Source organism: Lonchura striata, chromosome 3 (assembly GCF_050655825.1).
Source record: "Lonchura striata isolate lonStrDom1 chromosome 3, ASM5065582v1, whole genome shotgun sequence".
Taxonomy (NCBI): Eukaryota; Metazoa; Chordata; class Aves; order Passeriformes; family Estrildidae; genus Lonchura; species Lonchura striata.
The window spans coordinates 45499174-45524170 of NC_140705.1; the positions used below are offsets into that span (position 1 = coordinate 45499174).

The window sequence follows — 24997 nt, forward strand, 5'->3', positions numbered from 1 at the left end:
GCAAGCTTTGTGGAAACAAGGGAAAAAAGAAAAAGGGCCTTTCAGTGACAACTCTTCAAAAGTCTCTTCAAAAGGAATGTAAGGGGTGATAAAAGGCACCTTTGTAGCTTCAGGGCTACTTCCTGCTAACAAATATCAAACTGTAGCAAGTAAAGAAGTATGAAAACTTATTGCAAAGGTCATTAATCTCTCTTATACTGCAAAGTATTAGGCGGGTCTAATACAGAAATTGTTACTATTCTTCCTGTGATGATGACTGAACTAACAACAGGCAAGATCAGACACTGTTAGGTAAAATAGTATTTACAAAACTTTTCAGGAAATATGCATAGATCTGCATTTCATAAAATCATGTGGAAAAAATTACTGACAATAGCAAATAAGAAAGCAGTACATATTCTTTGAAAGGGAAATATAAATGCAAAATATTTTAATAAAACAGCTTATTTTGTAGACAGTGGAACTCTTTGCAGGTTAACTCCATGCTAACTAAAGAGGAACAGTGAGTTTTTTATCTGTTGTGTGCTCTCACTCGCCTTGTGTCTTTAACTATTTGAACTTTTTAATAGATCCAACATGTCAGAAATTTCAGAGCTAACAAGGTGAGCAAAACCTGCGCTATCTGGTAGATTGAGTTATAACAAGGAACATCTGTGAAGAATACTTTCTTGGACTGTTCCACTTCAAAAGACATGACAGTCTTTTCTAGAAGATATCAAAGATTCTGATACCTACTTTATTTCAGTCAGTGGAGAGGAATGCGCATGAAGAAACCTTGCCTCCCAGACAGTACCACTGGAGAAGCTTCTTTGTCCTTCCAAACAGAGTGTTTTACTTTACAATATCTTAACACGTCTGTTACTAAGGTTTTCAGCCTTACAACTATTTCCAGTAAGGCATTGACAATAACTCCAACATAATTATAAGCAACTCCACTGGATAATACATGAAACAAACTGGTGTGAAGAGTAATTCTGCTGTCAATCACAGTTATTGACAAGAAGTCAACTTATGAAGCAATCACACCTGTCCTGAAAACCAGTCATTCTACTCAATCAGTGCTGTAATGTTGAAAGTTTCAGTTGATAATTGCTGAAGTAATTATGCTTGATGATCAAACTGAAGGATCAGCTAAAACAACTCCTCTGCACCAGAAGTATGCATCTTGTTAGGAGAGTAGGCACTTGGTTTTCAGCCAAAATGAACTTTTAGGAGCCAACTTTTCAGATTTGGTAGCAAAAAGTGCACATTAAAAGCTACTCATTACTGCACAGTACAGTGAGAGTAACATGTTTATGGAACCAACTTTCATGAGAAAAATTCCTGTCTTACTTCCCTAAGTAATCTTTCTTTTAAAAAAAAATCGAAATCTTTTTTTTAACTGAGTTCATGGCATATGTTGCTCAGGAAGATTAAAGAATCAACATGCAGCTGCAAAACTCATCTATCTGCCTGGTAAAGGGCAAAGTCAGTGAGATACTAGGGAAGAAAAAGCTTACCCAGGTGAGTCCTCATGGTTATTAACAGTTTAAAAGAACATAAAGCTAATACTTGGAGGAAAAAGATTTAGAAGGAAAAAAGACATGGAACTAAAATTATGACCAGTATAGAGGCTTTTTAGCCCACAAATCATTAACGACTCTTGATGCACATAGGACTAAGTGTAGACAGAGTTTTAAAGGCACCTCTTGCTCAAAAGTGGGTTTTTATCTCAGAGGTATTGCTACAGAGGATATTCTGCCTTCTGAGTATTTTTATATTATTTTTTCTGCTTTAAAATAAGCCATATACAGTTAAGTCTTAGTAATCATCATGCAGCAGCAAATCTGTCAAAATACTAAACAAAATGGCAAAAGCATCCAGTACGTCCCTTCATAAGTGCTGCAAGGGGAAACAGTCGTAAGAATAGAAAAAGTAGTGGGTGACCACATGTGGAAGTTTACAGGTTAATTTACCAAGCAATCCAAATCAGGACAATTAGCAGATTGTAGTTGTGTTCAAGATTTAGTGGTTTTGTTTTTCTTTTCTTTCCTTTTTGCTTTTTTTAATGTCCAGAATGTGTAAATGTCTCAAGTTAATTGCCAAGAGACATCTCAGTTTCTCAGACAAATAATCCATTCATTGAGTTAAGAAAAACAATTTACAGCATACTTGTACTGGAGTTCACTATTATCCTTAACTGACTTTGTCTTCAGGACAATACCGTTAAGTACTGTCCTCAATTTATAGATAATGAAACAACACTTGGGATGGAATAAATTAAGTGTGGCCAACTACATACAACCCTTGGGACTGAATCAGTATTTAAAGCCAAGTCTTTTGAGACCCAGCTTACTGTCCTAAGAAATGAAACTTAGCCTGCCTGACATTACAGTATGTCCATTGGTTTTATACCAGCAGGGACAGGCCAGACCCACAGCACCGTGCTCATTCTTCTGACTATTAAACTACTACACACCTCTCAGACTCTTCAAAGTTGACAATGACCACAAGCTGATTTCCAGACTTAACATATTTGAGAAGCAAGAGTAATAGAGGAGTTAGAAGAAGGAAGGAACTAGAGCACAAAACAGTTGATAATGTGTCAAAGTGTGCAACAATCCTGCAGACAATATTCCGTGAGTTGCTGTCAGCATCCCAAGCTTCCCAAAATACTAATATAGCTTTAAAATGTTCTAATTAGGTGATCTAATAATCCTTTATATAACTTTACCTTTCTTAGATTATTGTAGTAAAAAATGCTCTCTATTTTTTAATAAAAGAAGCTTGTATAGTATTTTAGACATATTTTACTATTTTAGAGAGCAAGAAGAAAAAACAGCAGTCAATCACCCAGTACCTGCAATAACTAGATAAGAGAGCAACAATTAATCCTTGCTATTAAAATATTTTGCCTCTCAGAAAAAGCATAAGAACAACTTTGATAATAAATATTTAGAAAGTTTACCACATGCCAAAACAAGTTTACCACAAAATATCATCTGAATCCAATTACCCCTCATGTTGTATAACATTTTCCAGGGCATGAACAAGGCTCCCTTCTCAGTGCAGCCTGAGATTTTCTTTTCAGCGTGCATAAATGAGTATTTTCTAAAACTCTCTAATTTAGTTTATTTTTCTAGTTTTTCCACAACCCCTTCTTCAAATCACAACTTCTCACAAACAAGAATGTGAATTCTTATACAGCAACCAAATGCTGACTGACCATGGATTTGTTCTTCTTAATTATTTCTCATGGAGGCTTAAAAGCAGTCCCCCTGCTCCTGCGGCTCCACAGATGACAGGTGGGAACCTCCCCTGTACATTTTTCCTGAAGAGTTTTCAATCTTCTGGCTGATCCCACCTGTAATTTCTGGTTTACCAGATTTTCCAGATAGGTCTTCTTTTTTTTCCTTCCAACCCTCCCAGAACATGAGACCAAAAGAGCTTCGGGCATCAGTCCAAGATTTCCAGAGGCCCCACAGGCTGGCCAGCATGCCAACAATCTGTGCATGCACAGTAGGGACATCTGATGCACTTGGAATGTGTGGGACTCACTGCATGGGCAATATGGAACACATATGCACATATTTCCATCCTAAATCCTACATAATACACCCCAGATATTTCCCTCTCTTTTATTCCTTCATGAGGTCAAATGGAATTGTTGAAACTCTGACAGATCCCAGCATTTGTTATAAATTCATTCCTTCTGATACACCAAATATTTTCCTGTGACATTTGCTTTCAAAGGTGTTTTGGTATCTGCTTATACCTTTCACACATTTCCAGCTTTCATAACTGCATGGTACTCTGGAAATAGAATGAGGTGGCAGTGCACTACCAAGGCTTTGAATTACAGTTTCTCTACATCTAAGTCTCACTTGGGCTGGTAAATGCAGTTGCCACAGAGCCATTTCTGACATTTCTGCTATAATGTAGAGAAGTGCAAAAAGGTACCTAAGAAATGGAGATTTCCCAGGTTTCCAGATTTATTTTTCACTATAAACAAGCCCATCTTTTTTTTATTGTTCAGGACAGTGTTTTAGCCTTGCTTAATGGGTGGTTGAACTTTAAAGAATTCTTTTGTGAATAAAATCCAAACTATCTAAAATACTATAAGTCATCTGCCATTTATCAAACATTAAGCTATTGCTTTAATTAAGGCAAGTGGTAAAGAGAGGTAAGATAACAAGCTTGTTTGATAGCACTGATAACTATACAAGCTGCAGCTTGATAAAAACAAGTCATAATTATGTTATTACCTTGATATGCTACAAGATGCCTCAGAATGAATCATATTGGAGACTGCAACATGCTTTCTTAAAAACCAATGATGAAAGAGTTTTTTACTATTTGCTTCACCTACTAAAACATTCTTTTCTAATCTGATGTTCCCAGAGTGAAAAAATACACTCTGATTAATGTCTCCTTTCAAGCTCAAAGTCAGCTTAACTTTTCTTTCATTTTACCATAGTCATTTCCTTTAGTTTCCTTAAAATTAAACTGCAGAAGTCTTTGCTCATACATGAAAGCACCATTGTACCTTGCCACTAACTTCAGCCTTGTTTCTTCAGTATTTTGAGCATAAAGGCATTTTGTGTTGTCCTGGACTTTCTAGTTGTTCAGTAATTTTACAAAAGTTTTCATGATTGCAAGCAATTTACATTTTTGCAGCTACTTGGTTTCACCTGAAGCTTGTTCAAGTTACTTTTATTTGCAGGTTTTACATCTTTGCTGAAGTATTAAGACCTGATGAACACAGAGAAACATATTTTGGTTTTGAATTTTGATGCTGAAAATGCAGGAAACCTTCACAGGCAATAATGAATTTAGTACAAATTCATATTGAGGTAAAGGAATAGAGAATGAACTTTGGTTTCTACACCATTTTCCCAATTTGCATTCATCTGGTAAGTTAGTTACTTGTAACTATGGCAACAGATATTACATGTGAAACTTCTTTTAACAAGTAGGGCTTACATTACAAATATTCACAATAAAATATTACTCTCCATGAAATCCTAGCATGGGCTTTTTATTATCCTTTTAACATGGAGAAAGCAAAAGCTATTTCTGCTTTTCAGCAACAATATTTTCCTGATTTCTACATCTCTTTAAAACATGATGTTATATATAGGATGAACAACTATCTGTTCTGCAAGGAAATAAATTAAAAGTAGAATATTTACTTAGTAGGAAGAGACAAACTAAATAAAAGACAAATATCACTGAAAAGTCACACCTAAAATAATACTAAAATATACTTATGTATTGTTTTGTGTAATATATAGCACTTTCTAAACAGATTGTATTTACTCCAAATTTCCCTCAAACCCTTAAAATGCAACTAAGATCAGGTTCAGAAATCAAAGACAAAAATCCTGAATAAGTCAAAAGTCAAATTCTAATTTCAGTCTTTGATCTTGTATGAGAATTATTTACATGCAAGCAAGCACACCTAAAGGCTTTATTACAAAAATAAAACCAAATTCCACACTATAGTAGACAGTGTCCAGGATATTTTGAATACACTGCTAATAATTAAATTATATGTGAAACAAAGATAAGAGAGTATTACATGTAGAATACAAAAAAAAAATTATATTAAGTAAAATCAAGATGAAGTCAGTAAAAACCTAAGCAAATATCTGAATCATATAGCAACTCTTGGACAATGTTAGGACATTGCAGAAGAGAACTAATGACAATGACTTCATGGTAAATTCAAACACAAATATTTCTCACTATGACAAAATCGAAAGAAAACTCTGCTTTTAGCCTTATCTTAGTTGTATTTACTAATCAATAAAAGTTATGTATTATCCAAAAGACATGGGAAAATAGCTATGGAAAACAAGTAGCTACACTAAATAATATTTTTCCCCCATAATTTGCTGTATCTGATCACCTTTCTTCAAAATTATTGTTTCCAACTTAAGAGCATTTAAATGAGAATCTTACTTAATTTCTGAGTTCTAACTAAAAGCAACACTTTAGACTTCCTGAAAATTATGTAATATTAAGAGATATTAAAATCGTATTTCTTGCACAGAGACTTAAGAGAAAGTTTTAAGAGTTGCATCTTTTGCCAAAAATATTAGTGTTTGAATTAAACTCACTAGCATGCTTAGCTCATGAAAACAGCCTTTTTTAAAGTGCACATAGTGCTAGAAGCAAAACACAAGTCTGGACTCAATAAACTGCATGAACATCATCACTACTGTCATTTTGTTACTCACTTCTTCTCTTTGCCTTAAAGCTGCATTTAAATAGATCAGCTCCATGTACCTTTTTTCTCTTCAATCACATGTTCTCTAACCCTTCAGTCAGCCTACAAATCTCAACTTGCAATTCTCCTTGTTTTCATTTCCGTATTTTTTATTTTGCTGCCCAAACAGTTTTGAGTGCCCTCAGCACTCACACTGAATGCCAGGTACTATGTAACCATTCACACCCCTCCTGGGTGACTCACTGGTGTGATACAAGAAATAAAAGCCTCAGAAATAATAAACTACTAGCAAAACCAGATCTCACCAAAGTACTATCATCCCCTGACATTTCATAGGAACTTCTTGCCTGTGTTTTAGTATAGACTAGAGATCCCTCAGGGCAAGGACTAAGTTATTTATGACATAATTAAACAAACAACAGCATTATACTAATTCACCCTTCAAAGAGATACTCTGAGATAGTGGTACATATCACTCACCCAAATCTCCAAACAATAAGCCATCTATCAAAACCAGGTAGCTGTCAGTTGAGGTAACTTCCCTGTACCACACATGCAGGTCACTCAGTAATCTGGTCCATTCACATCAGTGTTCTCCACTATGAACAAAGGGCAATTTAAGCATCTGATCTGTAGGTGTTTGAGGCAATCCTGTTGGTATTTTCTTTAAAACACTCCAGCAAACACAGATTTAGTAGTCAGCAGCCCATTCTGCATAGTGAGAGATGCAAAGCAGGCCATAAGAGTCTGCTCCTGCCACTATGGATCGTTCCAAAACCATGCAGGAGACAGAGGCATTACAAGGCTCCATCCCCAGCTCCCACTGGAAGCAGATCCCCTGAGATGCTTCTGTCTCAGGCGAGGTAGAGCTCCAGAGGGAGGGTGCTGCCATGCAGGAGTCAGTCTGCAGGGTGACACTGGGAGAGACACTCTGGTTAGGGCACTGGGACACTAGCAAAAGGAGCTGTGAGAGGAGGTGAACAGACCATGGGGCATCATGGAGTACAAACAGAACATAAGCAGGGTCACTTCAGGGATGCTGAAAAGATTTCTAGTGGACTTAGGGGTAAACTATATGTGTCATCCCTCAGATCTGCTGTTGAGGAGGAAGGAAGAAACTGCTTGGGGATATGATAATCAATGGCAGCCTTGGTTCTAACGACCATGGAACAGTGGAGTAACAAAGGCAAGAAGCAGAGGTAACCAGCATGGTTAGAAGCTGGAGAATCTGCTCCAGGAGAAGATAATGAGGTACATGGGCTTGTTCAGACTGAAGAGGAATCTATGAGCAACCCACCCAGAACCTACACCATGTGACCATGATGATGGAGCTAAGGCCTTAAAATGGTATACAACAGAAGAGCAAGAGATTATTGGCATAAACCAAAACAAAAGTTGTAACTAAGTATAAAAACAATTTCTTTGCTACAAGGATGATTTTGCAGTGGAGCAGGTTAACTAGAGAGGGCGTGAAATCTTTGTTCTTAGAGGTTTTCAAGATGTAGCTGGACAAATCCCTCAACAGACCAGGCAGAATTCATAGTGGGCACTTTTTTGAGTAGGAGCATGAACAAGAAACTTCCCAGGGTCCCTTCTGACCTGACTGAAACTGTCTGCAGTTAGTATTTTTCTTTGGACCAGGTTTTTGGTTTTGAAATGGATTCGATTTTCCTCATTTCTGATACTTCAGCTTTTGCTGCAGAGTTTTCCTAGAGTACACAAATAAATTCCTGCACTGGAGGATTCCAAATGGAAGAGGAAAAGCAATAAAGAAATGGGAAGCGCAAGTCTACATCAACAAGTCAGGTGTCAGTTCATTCATTATCCAAACTTTTTGCTGTATATGGTAGTTGAATAAAAAGGAAATACTTTTTAAAAAACACACCATGAGCCTTAAAAGTGTTGATCCACCCAAGACAACACTCAAACTGAGATGCCAGTACAACACAGTATTTTGTAACTCTCTGAACAAAGGCCCAAAGAGCATCTCCAAAAACTTCTGCAACAGAAAAATGCCTGCCAAGAAAGCCACCTCTGTACTCATAGGAATGATTTAACACTATTAAAACAAGGTCACTGTTTCCTTTGCACTTCAATATATAAGCCAATCATGCCTCCCATACACCTCAATGCTATAATTCTCTAGACTGCTGGGCTGTTTCTGGAACTTACTATGGCAGAAAGCGCCTGGCTATCAGCATTTCCTGAACATGGAGCTTCGTAAGTTATCAGGAGGAAATGATTTGCACATTATGCACAGCACAGGAGCCCAGCCTTCTACTTATCAAGACACACATTTCATAGAAGCATCTGGACATGTAACACCCTACAAGAATGCCACAGCTCTTTCCCTTTCAAAGGTTTACAACATTACAAGATCTCTAAGGCAATATTAAGAAAACATACATACCAATTCAAAGGATATTACTGTTTTAAAAACAAAACAAACTAGATATTTAAAATGTCTAGGTTATATCAAAATACAAAAGCACAGTCCTCAAAAAGTTTTAATCTTGATTAACCCTTCATGGATGGGATCATCTGCTACTACTTCAGTGACAAAATCCCAAAACTAGCTGGTCAGCTGAGCAAACTATCTATTATAGGGCTACTATCCTTAGAGAACTTGCAGGCAATCATCTTTCTTACAGGACAACTCACCAATGGCCTTTGTGTAATGTCTGGCCCCAAGTAACAGCTCTGGAGCTCTGTACCAAAATGTCACCACAACCGGATCCAAGTCTGCCAATGGCTTCAGAGGTGAGTTAAACAATCTTGCAAAACCCATATCAGCTGGAGAATGAGGAGAAAAAAATGGGAAGAATATTCAAATTTTAATACAAATAAATCAAAATTCAACAGTATTGTCAAAAACAATTACAACAACAGCTCAAAAACATTAAATATTACAAGTCAAAGTTTCTAACAAAATAAAAACTACTTACAATAATACTGGACCAAATTTTTCTAAGGCTAAATTCCATTTAATTAATTCCTAAAACTATGAAGGATAATATCTGATGTGTTTTGCTGTTGTAAAACTTTACATACTACAGATGACTGTTCATTTTTTAAAACTGTAAGAGAAACTTGGTTAACTGAAGTCAACAGTAGTAGGTCTCTAATGTACATTTTCTCCTTTACTTTTATACATGCTTACAAAACTGTGAGTCCTTGAGACTGCTATATATTTACCCAAAGTGCAAAATTAAAATGACTGCAGTGTAGATTGTTTTGCACTGTTTTTCAAGGCATGTCTCTGAGATGCTTTGGAGGACTGAGCTCCAGAGTCAGTCAGCATGCACTGTTACAGAAGTGTATTTTAAAACTAAGCATTCATTCTATAGAACTCAGAAGTTCTCCTTAGAATGAGCCTGGTAAGTAACCGTAAGAAATGCTAGAGGGAAAGCACAAAATTTGGTGTACTGTCAAACCCACACATTTTAAACCCAATTCAAATCTAAAACTTTTCTTTCACACAAACTTCAGTATTACCACAAGATTTATTTGAAATAGGTAATATCCTAAAACCTAAAATAGGTAACATCACTAAAACTGAGAAGGCAATTCGATTTTGGATAAAGACCATCACAGTTACATGTGTTGCTCACCTTGACACCAAATAACTTCTGCATAACAAACCTTTTGATTTCTACAAATATGTGCAGTAATGTTATTTATATAAAAATAAAAAACCAAACACAATTCATAAGTAACAATGCTAACTTATGCTAACTAATCATAGTAGAACTCAAGAGAAATCTCGTTATTGCCACTGTTCTCTGTGCTTATAACTTTTTTGTTTCATACAGATACTTTTATGTCTCATCCAATACCCTTGGCAAGTTTAGAAATGCCTAATTACATATTTGGAATTTCTTAAGTCTGTATACCCAGTGAATGAGATTTAAAATTGAACTAGAGGCTGTAAATACATACACTCAAAGAATACTGAAGATCTGTTTCTATCTTACACAGAAGATGCATTTTTTTATTATAGCAATTTCTCAGCTACACAATAAAATTTTCTCAAAAAGTTTACCTATTTTGACTCTTCCTCTTTCAGGACCTTCCCCCATTACCAGAATGTTTGCTGGTTTCTGGAAAACAAAAGCAGAATTTTTAGCTGATCAGCCTTTGATGATTACTTTTGAGAATAATAAAATTACATACATGTATTTTATAACTAAATCATCTCTACAAATAACTTTAGAAATCTAAAATTATCATTCCTTTATCTTGCTGACATTTAGTTTTTCTCTCTAGTTACCAATTTCACAATTAGAAAACAGAAATATATTTTGACATTTCACAGTAAGAAATGCCATCTTTAACTAAATGTGCATTTCTATTGTTACTAGAATAATCACATTCACTGGAGAGATTTTCTTCTAGGGGAAAGTTTTATATTAGGCTAACTTTTATGATACACATTAATAATCTGGCAGGAACCACTTTTGCTGGCATAACTTATTTAAAGTGATGCCAAATCTTGGTATACAAATGCATAGTTGAGAGCCATTTCTGTTTTCATCCTATATAACTACATTTTTAGAGCTGTGTTTGTTTTTAGTGTACGAATTATAAAAATCACATGGGCAAAAGCACTTTTTTCCACAAATTTGATTTCATGCTATGAGAATTCTCTTGAAGCAGGAGTATTCACACACAACTACATCCCAAAAGCTTTTGAGAGTGCAGACAGCAGCTTTACAAGTAGAACAAAACCTTTATATGCATTTTTTGCAATCTATTTGTTTGCAACCAGCTGTTTGTGAACACCACATAAAATCTGCACATGACATCACAGCAATTGTTCAGCAATTAGCATCTAGGTTCCCTCAGACATCAATAGTCATTCCTTGGAAGCTTTTGCCCTATTGTGTTAACAGCTGTAAAAAGTAAACAAGATTGAAAACATTAAGGGATTTGAATGAAGAGATGCATAACAAAGCTTCAAAGCAGAAGTTTTCGAATGTTCATCCAAACAATAATTATATTTAAATCTTTAATGCCTGCAGAAGGGTCTGCTCAAGCAGGATTTATTCAAGAATCTGAAAGAGATGTCCAGAAAACCAATGAGTGAATCTCACTTAAATTCTCAGTTCTTTGTCACTATTTACCTGAAATGAGATACTCAAACTAGAGTTACTCATTTGATTCAAAACTACACATCTTTAACTTTTTTTGGAAAAGCAAACAAACAAACAATAAAAAGCACCCTATTTCACCTCTTCTTTCTCCTTCCTCCAGGAAGCTGTTCTTCCCACCCCACACCCATTGTTTCTTCCCTGGCTCCAACCACTGCCTCTCTTTCCAGATGCCTCTTTTATTCTTCCTTTTTTAATCTGTAATTCTCAACACCATCACTGACTTTTAATTCTCCAACATATATTGGGACCATTTAAGGGGCAAAATGCACTCCCTTCTTGGAAAACACAAGCCATTTCAACTGACCTTGAGCAAACACCAGCAAATCTAGGAAAGAAGATACTTGCTCTTAGGTAATATTTAATGACAATAAAATCAACACCTCGAGGCAATTGTAGAACTCTGGTTGTACACTTATGTATTACCCTGAATTGAATATTCCAGAGAACAGAACAATCACTATCTGCATATTCAGTAACCAGGCAGCAAGAGATGCATGCAAGTTCACACTACATTTTACCTGTTAGAAATCAAATGGATACAATTGTCCTAAGCAAGGGAGCAAAACTCCAGTTTTCTGGATTAAATTCTTCCTAAACTTTTGCCTAGCAACTTTGATTCAGAGTTGAGTATGGTGAGTTTGCTGGATTGATGCACTAAAGCCAACTGTATGAGGTTCAACAAGGCAAAGTGCCGTCTCATGCCCTTGGGTCACACCAATCCCATGCAGTGCTGCAGGCTGGGGAAAAGTGGCTGGAAAGCTGTAGCTGCAGGCATTGGAACAGCCTGCCCAAGAAACTTAGAATCACCATCCCTGGAAGTTTTAAAAAAACCAAGGATTTGGTACTTGAGGGTATGGTTTAGTTCTACACATGGTGATGTGAGGTTAATGGCTGGACTCAATCTTAGAGGGATTTTTCAATCTTAATGATTCTATGAATCAAAAATACTTCAATAGACCTTTACATTCAGGATTGGATTTTAAAAACTATAAAAATACATTTACTTGTCAAGCGAAGCAAGCTGATAAAAATGTTATTACTGCACTGATTTATAGGTTAGGTTGTTTCTAGTAATTGAATTAAGTTGTCACAAATAAACATTCTAATTCAGAAGATTTTGTAAGATAAAAATTAAAATATAAGAAGAAAGGACTTTCAGAACTCACAAAAGCTGTATTTTATCTTTGGCAATATAATATTCTCCAAGCAGCAATTTATTCACAGAAAAAAAACTCCCAACTCTTTTATCTGCTGACATAATCCACAATATTCACAGAATATTTCAGGTCGGAAAGGACCACTGGAGATAACCAAGCCCCAAAGGAGGGTTACAAATTACAGCAGACTGCTCAGGCCTAAGCCAAGTTGGGTTTTAAACTTCTCCACAGATGGAGACTTCACAGCCTCTCTCTCAAACCTCCAGTGTTTGACCACTCTCACAGTAAAAAAGGCTTATCAATACAGTACATTTATATCTACTGCCTCCTGTTCTGCCACTGGGTAGCACTGCATGGAGTCTGGCTCAGTGTTCTTTAATCACACTTATCAGGCACACATACACATTGATAAGATCCCACATGAGCCTTCTTTTCTAGAGGCAGAATTGCCCCAGCACCCTCAGCCTCAGAAAAACTCCCCAAAGTCCTAGGAGACTTAGTGGTCCCATGAATACAGGAGATATGCTAGGTTAGAGCCTATGGAAGCAAGTGACTTGTCCATTCATATATTTTTAAAGCCAGAATGTTTAGAAGAGATGTTGTTCTGATTAGAATTTAAATCTGTTCTAATATGTAATCCACTGAGGATTGGAACCCTGCTTAGGCCGCCTGCAGAGAAACATACTGATTTATAAACTTAGCAGATGTCATGTTCATTAGCTCTTGTGAACCCCTCTGAGAGAGTCAGGGGCAGGGGAAACAGGGAAGGAATAAAATGGGAAACAATTAAAAACTTTAATTGAGCAAAATAGTAAGCGCTTCTCCTGAGGCACCACCACCAGTGGGAAGACAGCAGGGATTTCAAGGATGGCAACCTGATGCCTGCAGGATCCCCACTGTGTCAGTAACACTGCATCGTGGCACCTTCCTGAGAGGTTATAAGTCTTGATTCCAACCTGTTTTTTAAGTAACAAGAAGTCTACATCTCAACCTCTTATTCCCACATGAGCAAATTAACCACTTGATTATCTACTAATCAGCACTTTCTAAGTTCCTCTTGCTAATCAGATCTGTTCTGGCTAGGAAAGGCTTTTCAATGCATATATGCTAAACCAGATGGGACCCATCTTCTTGAGATGCAATATATGATATCCAGTTCCTGTGCCCAATAATTTTTATTTAATAAAAACAAACAGCTTCAGAGGAGCTTAAAATATAGGTCAAATATTCTGTGGTTGTTTCGTATAATAATGGCTTGAATATTGTAAAACTCTTCCCAGAGTCTTCACAATGCACATACCATGGTGAGAGAAACACAACCCTCACAGAGCAGTAGTGCTCAGCTAAAAAAGAGGCACCAAGGCAGAGCAGCAGAACTTCAGGTGCTCAGGTATGGAGGAAAGATTTTGGTTTACCTCAGAGAGAGTAATTTGGCATCAGAGATCCTCAGAAAACTATGCTATGAAGGTTTCTATCACGAGGTAAGAGAAAGGACTACTGAAGGAGAATTCAAACAACCTCTGCTTCTTGGAGAAGGTAGAACATGTTAGCTCTACCTTAGTTCTTAGCAATCTCTGAAAATGTAGCATTTAAATATCAAAACATTTTACTCCAAGATCATCACTTAGTCAAAAATAAAACTACAGCCTAGTATACTACAGTTACTGGACAGCTGCAAAAATCAGGTATTAAAAAGCCTCACACTTTATTTATGTTCAGGCTATATATAAGTCATAAACACCAATCTAGCTACTGACACAAATCCTACTGTCAGCTATCTGATGAAGAAAACAGAATTTTAGCTGGAAGGAACCATCAGAAACCAAGCAGCAGCTAAAAGACCGAAAGTTGGCACATACTTAGAATAAATTGTGTCTCTATCCAAGAGGACAAAATTTTAATAAAGAAAGTTTGAAAAGCCCTGCTTAAAATCATTAACTAACTCCTCTAGAGTAGTAGTTGGGTGAGACAACCCAACAAGGAGTATACTTTTAAACCAGTTACATCCTAATTAATAATCTATTTTCCTCTTACTCTCCCCCTTTGCTGAGAACACAAACACCAGCTGGGAAGCAAAGTGATGCTGCTGCATCTCCCCCTACCTAGTTGCTATAGGAACAACAGAAACAGTAAGAATTAGGAGTCTCACATTTAATATAAGCCACAAAAATGAACAGGCAAATCCCTGCTGAGAAATTCAGTTGAGGTTTGATGGTCTAAAAAACATTTGCAAAAAGAGCAAGGTTAACAGCAACAAACAGTCGAAGCAAGAAACTGAAATACTTGCAAAAAGGGAGGAAGATGACAATGATTCTTTATGAGTCTTTACAATAGGTTCTTTACAAGTAATATGCATAGATAATAACATTTACTTTTCTACACTGGTGGAGGAGAGGGAAAAAAACAATTTAAAAAATCTTGGTGGAAGAGGAATTAAAATGTCAAATTAACAAATGTGTTTTCACAAATACTAGATGTGTCATGACTGGGACTCGTACAGACATCCATGTCAAGACACACTTCTAATTTTAATATTTAGACAGTAAAACAGAAGAATGGTTGAAAGAAAATAAACCATCTATGGTATTAAAAGAGTATAACAGTTCAAAACAGGAACAACAACCTAACAATAGATGGCAACACTTCAGTTTTAAAGGTTGTTGTGATCTCCTTAATACAGCAGTGACACAATTCATAAGAGATTTGGTGCAGAATTAGTCCTATGAGAAAATGTCCATAGGGGTATACCACTTCCCATAAACAATTCTTTATTGTTTATATCCAAACAAATGTGTTTCCTTTTTGGAATGTGCCACTGGAAAAAGAATAATATCAAATTAGGAGGCATCTATTGTAAAAGAAATTGCAAACCTTACAGAAAAGCTCTCCCCACAGTTAGTGACACTGCCTTGTGATAAGGTCTTTTCAAGTCTCCATTATTTGAAAAAACAATTGTAAACAGAACAGTGTTGATATATAGAGACACTTTCATTTCACAAGCAAGAGGAGAGCAATAGTATTTTTGTCTCAGCTTTCAGCATGCTGCTCCCCAAATGACAGAGGTCCTGAGTGAGATGGCAGTGCTCCACTCTGCAGGCACTACTCCAAAGACTACTGAACCTCTCAGTTCAAGATTAAGAGGGAGATGCTGATTGTTCATTGAAATGTGCAAACAAAGCTTTTGTTTTTCTCATCTGTAAGGAAAATGTAGGCACTTCCCTGCCTTAAACCAACACTGTTCAAACCTAGTGCTCAGATCAATAAACTGGCACACAGGTACTAACACTGCTGGTAACAACTGAGCTAAATTAAATTTAATTTTAAAAATTAAAGGTTCTTAAAATATTTTATTATGCACTGCAAACCTCCAAATCATTATCATTTCCATTTAAGATACTTCCATGTATTGAAAGGCATGCAGGAAAATTGTTATTCCCACTTCTCTTTTTCAGAAAACTGTTTGGTCAACGTTTTTCTGATACTGAAGCACTAGACAGAAGTATACCATATAGAGTAAAATATTTCCACATCTGCTTCTTTTTAGCCTTACATATTGCACACTCATATAAGAGTCACTACTCTGATTACATAACATCACTTTCAGTTTGGTTTTTATCAGCTGTTATCCTTAATGTTATAAAAACCCAACCATATTTCATTACATTTTTGGCCTAGATTTGTAATCATACTATTTTCTTCCATTATTGCTCTATTCTGTTGAAATTATTCACCTTGCAAAGTAATATCTTTAACAAATCCCATCAAGATAATTATTATTTCATCTGAATCAATAATGTAATAATACAGATATTATCAAATTATCAAAAGGCCAAACATAAAGCTGATTACAACAGCACATGATCTAAAGAGTCAGCAAACTCTCAAGGCATACAAAATGCTTTGAAATGGTAGAGCATTCAAGTGAACTTAAAACTTATTTAAATCTGAAAAGGAGGAAAAAAAATGTAAACACTAAGTAAATAAAAAGAACACGGGAAACAAAGAGTACCACAGAATACTTTTATCTGATCAAGCAGAGTGCTTGTGCCTCTGGGATAACAGATTTTAAAAGGAAAAAAAATGTTATTGCACAGAAGTGTTTGAGGTCAGATTAAAGAAGAGTGGGAATATATAAGAGAAACTCTGCAGACACCAAGATCAGTGAAGAAGGAGGAGCAGGAGGTGATCCAGTCTCTGGAGCCAAAACTCTCCTGCAGCCTGTGGTGCAGACCATGGTGAGGCAGGATGTTTCCCTGTGGCCCATGGTGATCTACAGTGAAGCAGAGATCCATCTGTAGCCTGTGGAGAAACCCATGCTGGAGCAGGTGGATGCCCAAAAGACAATTGTGACACAGGACTTGAGATCCCATGGGGGAGCCATGCTGAAGGACCCATGCTGGAGCAGCCAGTGAGGAACTGAAATCCATAGGAAAGACTCCTCAGGGAAGTTCATGGAAGAGTGTCTCCCATGTGAGGGACATGGCAGTGGAGCAGGGGAAGGACTCCCTCCCTGAGTGGCAGAACCAACATGGGATTAACTCGCTGCTAACCCCATTCCCTATCTCCCTGTGCCACTGAGTGGGGAGGAGGTAGAGAATTGGGAACAAAGTTAATCCTAAGCAGGAGAGTGAGGGATGTGGTTTTAGGATTTGTTTTACTTCTCATTATACAGCTCTGATTTCAATTGGGAATAAATTCAACTAATTTCCTTAAGTTAAGCCTGGTTTGCCTGTGATGGCAACTGGTGAGTGATCTCTCCCTGTCCTTCTCTCACCCCATCAGCCTTTTTTTTTTTTATTTTCTCTCCCCTGTCCAGTTGAAGGGGTTTTGGTGGGCACAAGGCATCCAACCCAGGTCCAACCACCATAAAACAGTACACAAAATTTTACAGCTAAGTGTCACCAGACTGTGTTTAAAAAGTTCCCAAAATTAATTTTATTACCATTAGAGGAATATTAGTGACAACAGAAACATTTAAAAGTGCACAGTAACTTTTTATCTCCACTCTTAGTACTTATAAAATAATTTTTAAATTAAATGTGTACAGAACTAATAAAGGAAAAATGCTTTCATGGGATTCTGAGATATGGAAACTGCATATTCAGTCAAAAACCAAGTTGTCAGATTATGGTAGTGACTTATGTATTTCTACATTATGTATTTCTACTAGTCTACATTCTACATTATGTATTTCTGCTATTATGTATAGCAGCTGATCAGATGTGGTCAAAATAGGCATTTAACTCCAGCTACCATGAATTCTATAGCAACTACATCTGCAGAATTTACCTAAGACTGATGGTAAAACATATTACTAACTAGAAGTAGGAACAAAACACACAGAAGATACCTGAAATATTTCTTTGGAATGCCTTAGGTAAAGATTTTGGTTAAACACATTTCTTGCTTGTATTCAGTATGTGTTGAAAAGGGAAATGTGCTCTTTTCATATGTAAGCTAGTTATCAAAGAAATATTTTCATGCTATATACTCTTATAAAACATGGCATAAAAAGCAAAGGTAAAGGAAAGCAGAAAAAACCCCAAACTTTGGCCATAGTGCAACCATAGATTGGCATATATTTCTTTTTTAAAAGTCCATGAATTAAGCTTAAGGTGATCTAGCCCTCAACAAAAGCAAAGATGTCACTACACAGGCTTCATTTCAGACTGATTTCAACAGCCCAAGACTCTGGATACTCATCTGCAGGATCAGCCAAAATCATAGAATGCTTTGAGCTGGATAGGACCTCTAGAGGTCATGTGGACATTTTGCAAATGTCAAATTTGAAGCTGCATCAGATTACTCAGCATCATGACCAAGGGAGCTGCAAGTCTCCAACACTGGAGGTTACCAAGCCCTTCTGGTGGGCAACACCTGGCAAAAAACTGTTTCCCATCACCTAATCAAAATGTCTCTTGTTAAAACATAGATCTGTTCCCCCATCCTCCTCCTGCAATCCTCCTTAAGAAAGCTTCACCATTTCTACAACCTCCATAGCTCAAGTCCCCTCAAACCACTCATGCTGCCGAGCTGAGTGGCAGGACAGCTGAGGCTCACAGAGCATCTCTGTCACCCTGCTGTAACCAACCCTACTGCACCTTTGGCTGAACAGCTCCAGAGCCATTTAGCACCAGAAAAATAAATCTGAGATGTCAGCGTCAGCCTGGAAGTCCAGTCTCTAGAACAACTTAAATATTTCATCAAAGGGAAAAACAGACTTTTCCACTCCCACCTTCATTTTAACCAAATCACACATATCACACATAGATGTACATTCTAATTAAGTTACTACTCCTTCAGTTACTCTCATATATAACCACTCAATTAAATCCAGTGGTCAGGTAGAATATTCATGTCTCTGACTTGATTTTTCATAAGTCAGATGTTCTCTTGAGATGTAATTAAGCATATACCTCAAGTGATATTAATTCTTTAAATTCACTCCCCTCACTTCTGTCTAGGCCTTCCCCAGAAATGGCCAAAACATCCATGCTCCTTATAAGAATACTCTGGTTCAAAATCCATCTGAAACAATGGTTTCTTAGGCAATTGCTAGATAAAATATTTGACTTATAAACTCAAAGATGCTTTGATTATTGTTGAAACAAGAAAAGACTATTCAACAACTCTACTCCCTGGTTAACCAATGGATAATATAGTTGCACTTACGTCATTGGGAAATGGACTATACACACAAGAGGAATATGAAATAAGAGTAATCACAAGAAGATAATATAATTCTGGGCTGCATAAAAGTTCAGAAATGAAACAGTCTTCCTTTCACACACCATTTCAGGTTTCTTATGGCTGACAAGGCATTAAACCAATGCAAGACAAAAAAAATAACAAAAACTCCAGACAAGCTTGGATGCTGGGCATTGCTTTGATTAAAACAATCTTTACAATGTACCAGTGTACCAATAGTTTCAATCCAATCAATGCAATGCAATTTAAGTGAAAAAGAAAAGAATGAAAAAAATCACATTAGGAGAATGCCAAAACATTTGACACAAACTAAATTTTATGTTGCTATGCAACATTATCCAAAGCATTCTGCCGTTACTAGTGCTGCAATAGCATACTTGAACTTAAAATGTTACATGCAACCTTGAGAAGGATAAAGAAACAAATATGATCATAATTTTTCAATGAAAAATAAAAGGTCATAATACAAACGTTCAAATAATATTCTGAATTCACATTGTCCCTAGAATTTTCAACAAACTCCAGCAAAATTCCAATGAAGATACCCAGCAACCATCTAGAGCCTTTTTTTTAGACCTTGCCTGTGCTTTTTGGGAGCACCAGGCATAGCACAGGACAAGACAGACTGTCCAACCTCTGCTACCCCATTTCCAAACTGTGATGTGCACACGTGAAACATTACAACACTACTAATTTCTTCACCTTTTTAAAAGCAAAAGCCAGGAGACAGTAAGTCTGACAGAACACTAATATAAGAAAGCCTATGCCTGTACTAAGCTTAGGACTAGAACTTAAGAGAAGGGGGAAATGACATGATGCAATTCTCACCTGTTCCTTGCATTACTTTATTTCTGTTACAGCAGCATGAAAAATAGATACCATAACTGCTAATTCTTTCAGTTGCAGCACTAAATTCCAACACTGCCAAAATCTGGTATTTGTTTTACATTCTGACAACTCCTCTTGATTTAGTAGGGTTATTAAGACAGGAGCATGAAGCCTCTATCCAATCAAACAATAAATGACTGAAAGTGAGACTGGTGACACAATCATAAAACATTTTCTTAATTGCCTTTCACAAAGTATTTTTGGCAGTAAAACTCCAATATCTCCATTCCCCCAAGAGTCTGGTAGAGTCAAATAATTAACAAAGCTTTTCTGACTGCAATAAATAATATAGTACCAAATGAATAGATATAAATGTAACCCATTTTCATTACAAACAAGCTTCTGCTTGGATAGCTTAGATTGACTGAATTAGGTTGAAATACTAAAAGCCTTTAATGGAAATTTCAAAGGAGGAAAAGAATAGGGTAGCATGATTACCTGAAGTGGTTACTTCCATAGTGAGTGGATCTTAACGAGTCCCCTTTTGTCTGCATATGGAAATGGGCATATAGCTGAAAGGACTCAGAACTATGGAATACATTTTTCTTTTGTTATTGGAGTATAAACTTGGCAAGATTTAGAAAAGCAGTAAAAACATTTTACAGAACTTTAACAATCAAAGGTTTATGTCTAATAGTATTTATTATATTTTTATTAGCTTTTGTCACTTTATTACATATCTAATTTTGTAGCATCAAGCTATATTTTTTTATTCATTTTCACATATGCTGTTTTTCTATGCTCATTATCTCAAGAATAAAAAAGTGAAATGCCATCTCTTCTTCCCTCCTTCCTTGATGTTGAGTCTAAAGACTAAAAATAACCCTTACCTATATGAGCCATTCAAATGCTTGTTATACTATAGCATCAACCTTCTCTGTGTGGAAACAATCTAGATCAGTGATTTATAATGTAAGACAAATCCTTATATATAGTCTTTCTTGGAGCATCTTCTTAAAGCAATCTCCCACATTCCACTCTTTGCAGGGCTAGGTTAAGTGTCCCTTTTTCCTCATGATTTGTCCAGCAGATCAGTTTTCATGTTTCAAAAAGAAATTTTATCACCCTAATACAAGCCTTGTGCCTACAGCAATACTGACTGGGACATAACAGTCGTCTGGACCTTAAGGTCTCAACCTCAACATCCAGTTACCATGTTTAGGCAATTAACTGATGTATCACTTGAGGCAGCATGACCCCAGGTGTCTTGAAGTGCAATAAAAGCAAATGCAGACCCCAAAGCAAGCAGATAGACAAAGTACCACTGTTCAGCTGACACATGCATTACAAACAAAGCTAAATAAAACATAACCTTTGAAACCTGTCCTAACAGAAGCTTTTCTCCTAGTTATCACCATCACCCTGTTCACCTCAGGATGCAGATTAAATCTCTCTTTATCTCTCAGTCAGTTCTCAGCTTCCTGACTTACAGGAGATCTTCAGGCTCATGAAGACTCTGACTTTTAAGAAGACAAGCATCAATGGCCAGCTTCTTCAGCTGTTGTATTTCAAACCCAGTCTTGTAACATTAAGTTAGAGGAGTCTTGTGCTCCTAGTTTTTTGTTGGTTTTCCTTAAGTGTCTCCACCTGAACAAGCAGCTATGAAGTCTTTTAAGTAATCAGTAAATGCAGCCAGACAATGGCATGCTAAAACAAGGTCACAGACACTTATTTCCACTGTTCTTCAGAGCACTTGTTTCACATTAACCAGACTACAGAATCCCCACTCCATCTCAAGACTTGCCCTGCCTCTGCAGCCCACATCTCCATTACAGTACTGTACTCCTTAAAGCAGGGTCCCTGGGTAGCTACAGTGCTCACCCCAGAGCCAACCCGCTCATGTGCTCAAGGTGCTCTGTCATGGATGGGGCTCAACAATTCCCTTGGATGAAACGGCACTGATAAGATTTTATGAGGCAGTATTTACAAAGTTAGTAAAGAACCAACAAGATAGGATGATGTTATAATTATTCATAAATAATACAGCCAGGATGAGAACTATCCTCCCTGCTTGCTGGACAATGCTCTTGCCTACGGATGGGTCCAGGGGTCAAGTGGACTGTTCCATCTCAGCCCCCAAAATGTATGGTTCACCCCGCACCTGTAACCCTCCCCTAAAACATCAAGTGCCTGTAACCCCATTGGCCCAAGCTTTGTTCCAGCCCAGGGGTCTCCGAGGGGCCAGACGCTCTCTTGGATCTCCCCCCTTCTTAGGACCTCCACCCTCTCCTAGAGCATCCTCTTGTCTCTTCCCTCCCCCATCACCTCAAGCCTTGCCACGTGCTGCGTCTGGCAGCTCCAAGCAAGACCTTTCTCCACCCCTAATAAACCTTATACCCCAAGAGCAGCCTTCAGGGATCTCTCATCTCCATTCATCTAAACCGTCCTGGAGCACATCTCTCCCTACAGACTGGTGCCCAGTGTGGGGCCACCACAGCGCTCCCTACAGGATGATTCCCTGAAATCTTTTTAGGCTCTTTTCTTGTAGATGAAAAAGTCAGAAAGATGTAACAAAGGCTATGTTTGCAGATTGATTCATAAGTTATAGTATTTCTACTTGTTTTTTGAAGTCTGAGACGTATTCATTATCTGCCATTACTCCCACACACAGACAAGATTAAGAGATACGAAGCAGCACATCTGCATGTATTTACATTCATGATGTCTTGGTAATGTTTCTCAATACAATGCACTCAGATTTAGAATAATACTGCATTCCCTTTTTTCTCATTTTATCAGAAAATGCTAGGGGGAAAGGAGCTTAATCTTCAGCTTGGATTCAAATTTTTATGGTGTTCTTTTTGTAGCATAAGCTTCAATCATTATAAATCCAGTGTAACAATAAAGGTCTAGATGGTCTAGATGTGAAGAACTGAAGACTTAACCCTTAATTCAGCACTAATTCAGAACTAGCATCACCTCAAAACAATTTAAAAGCATCTAATCACAACAATTATTCATATAAATTAAAGGTTATCTGTGTTTAAAAAGGTTTCCCATCGATTAAAATAATTTTCTAACAGGCCAGGCAGGAACAAGCATGAACCCTTTCAATACAGAATGTACTTCCCAAAATTACCATAAATAACTGAAAGGCATAGATCTGGAATACTGCTATTCCAAACACAAGTGAACAGTGCCTACACAAGTACCAATTCAAGTATTTTACTGTTTGTTTATGCAGCCTTTCTTGCACAAAGGGCACAGTATCTAAAGTACCAAAAACCAGCTCCTGCTTTGGTAAGCCGGAGCCTGGGAAAGGCCAGTACAGCAACAAAACACGGGAGTGAACAGAGAGCAGTGCACGCTGTGTAAGGAAGATGCAGCAACTGCACCAACACAGCTCAGGGCTTTGGCTTCAGGGAGGGAGAGAACTTGGAGAACAGTAACCAGAGAGGTCCTTTCAAGCAAAGACACACACAAAACATTGAAACTGGGAGGAGCAAGGGACTGAGACCAAGGAAGGTTTCTCCAGCCACAGGCATAGCTGGTAAAGGCTGTGAAAATGTATAAGCAACATGGGGGAAAAAAGGCTCTGAATACAGAGACTGAAAATCTGAAATTGGCTGAAGAAAAGGAAAACTATTTAAAGTTAAGATTTAACATGCCAATTAAAAAATTATGGAGACCACAAATTATCTTTTAAGACTCTTGAGCACTTATCCCACTTACTTAGCTACTGTAGGTATAGTCCAAGATTGCTAAATTTTCTTGCCTAGGAATAGAAAAATATATTCCTTTCCAGATATCACATCATTTACACAGCTTGATAAATATTTATATTTTAAAAACTATTATTGAAAATCAAACAGTTTCACTTTAAAAATGACATTTGTAATTTGTGCTTTAGTATCAACAGTCACAGCCTAAGACAAACTAGAAGCAAAGGCTTTAAGTACTTATGTACCCTGCCACCTTGGGCACAAGTATTTTTGCCTAAGTGTTAATCCAGTTTCCAGGTTTTCACACAGAAAAACATCACTTATTCAGAAGAGTCTTTCCACAGAATACTTGCAGACATTAATTTCAAACCAGTACCTCCAAAATTTAAAAATAAAGACTCTGTAGATGCTGAGTTGAAGTATGCTGGACACATGCAAGGAAGGTTCCTAACTCCACATCATCATCACTTCAGAGCTGGTAAGAGGTGCTCCCTTCTTTCAGTCTGTGAATCTCTTACTAGCAATGAGATTATGTTTGAGGACCAAAAACTTCACAAGAGTTTAGACAACCTGGTTTTGAACCAGGTTGAAAGCTCTGGCCACAAAGAGCTTACACAGCCCTTCTATGCTAATGGGAAGTTGCCAGCACCCTTCATATATATTTGCCTGAATAACCAAAAGCAGTAGGTTTTCAATGGCATACTTCTCCACAGCATAAATAACATCTCCTTCAAGAAAACATGCTTATGCTCTAACCTGCAAGCCTCAGAGCAAGAGGTTCCTCAGGTTATAGACTACACTGATAGCTGAAATGAAAACTGAGGTGCAGCAGATCAGTGATGAAATCTCTCTAGATTATTAATGAGTTTATCCACCTGACCCAATATCTTACAGAAGACTGAGGTGATGACACTCTGTCAGAGATATGAGTATTCCATTTAGGCTTCCATAATACATATGAAAGCTTTTCAGCCCGTAAATTTAAAATAACCTAGGTAGATAAAGAAGAGTGTTTGTACTGAACATACTTGATACAGTGACTTGAAATGTTAATGGAAATTACTACAGTTTATTAAAACTGCACAGTATCTAAAGCAAAATGCTAATTTTCTGTCCTAAAAATAATCTTGATTTGTGACTATAATCAGAAGAAAAAAAATTTGGGGAAGCAGTGATGGCAACTAGGCCAGATTAATTTACACAAAAAGCAAGTTGGTT

At 37.1% G+C, this 24997-nt stretch overlaps 1 protein-coding gene across 5 annotated transcripts in view; it reads right to left on the reverse strand.

Annotated features, from left to right (window-relative positions):
- CDK19 (cyclin dependent kinase 19) overlaps positions 1 to 24997 on the reverse strand; it is a 121827-nt gene that overhangs the window by 25855 nt on the left and 70975 nt on the right. For all 5 annotated transcript variants that reach the window (XM_085575009.1, XM_031504391.3, XM_085575011.1 and 2 more), the window contains 2 exons: positions 10254 to 10311; positions 8873 to 9004 (listed from right to left, as the gene is read on the reverse strand). In XM_085575009.1, the coding sequence (XP_085431135.1) occupies positions 8873 to 9004; positions 10254 to 10311 (190 nt within the window). The remainder of the gene's footprint in view (positions 1 to 8872; positions 9005 to 10253; positions 10312 to 24997) is intronic.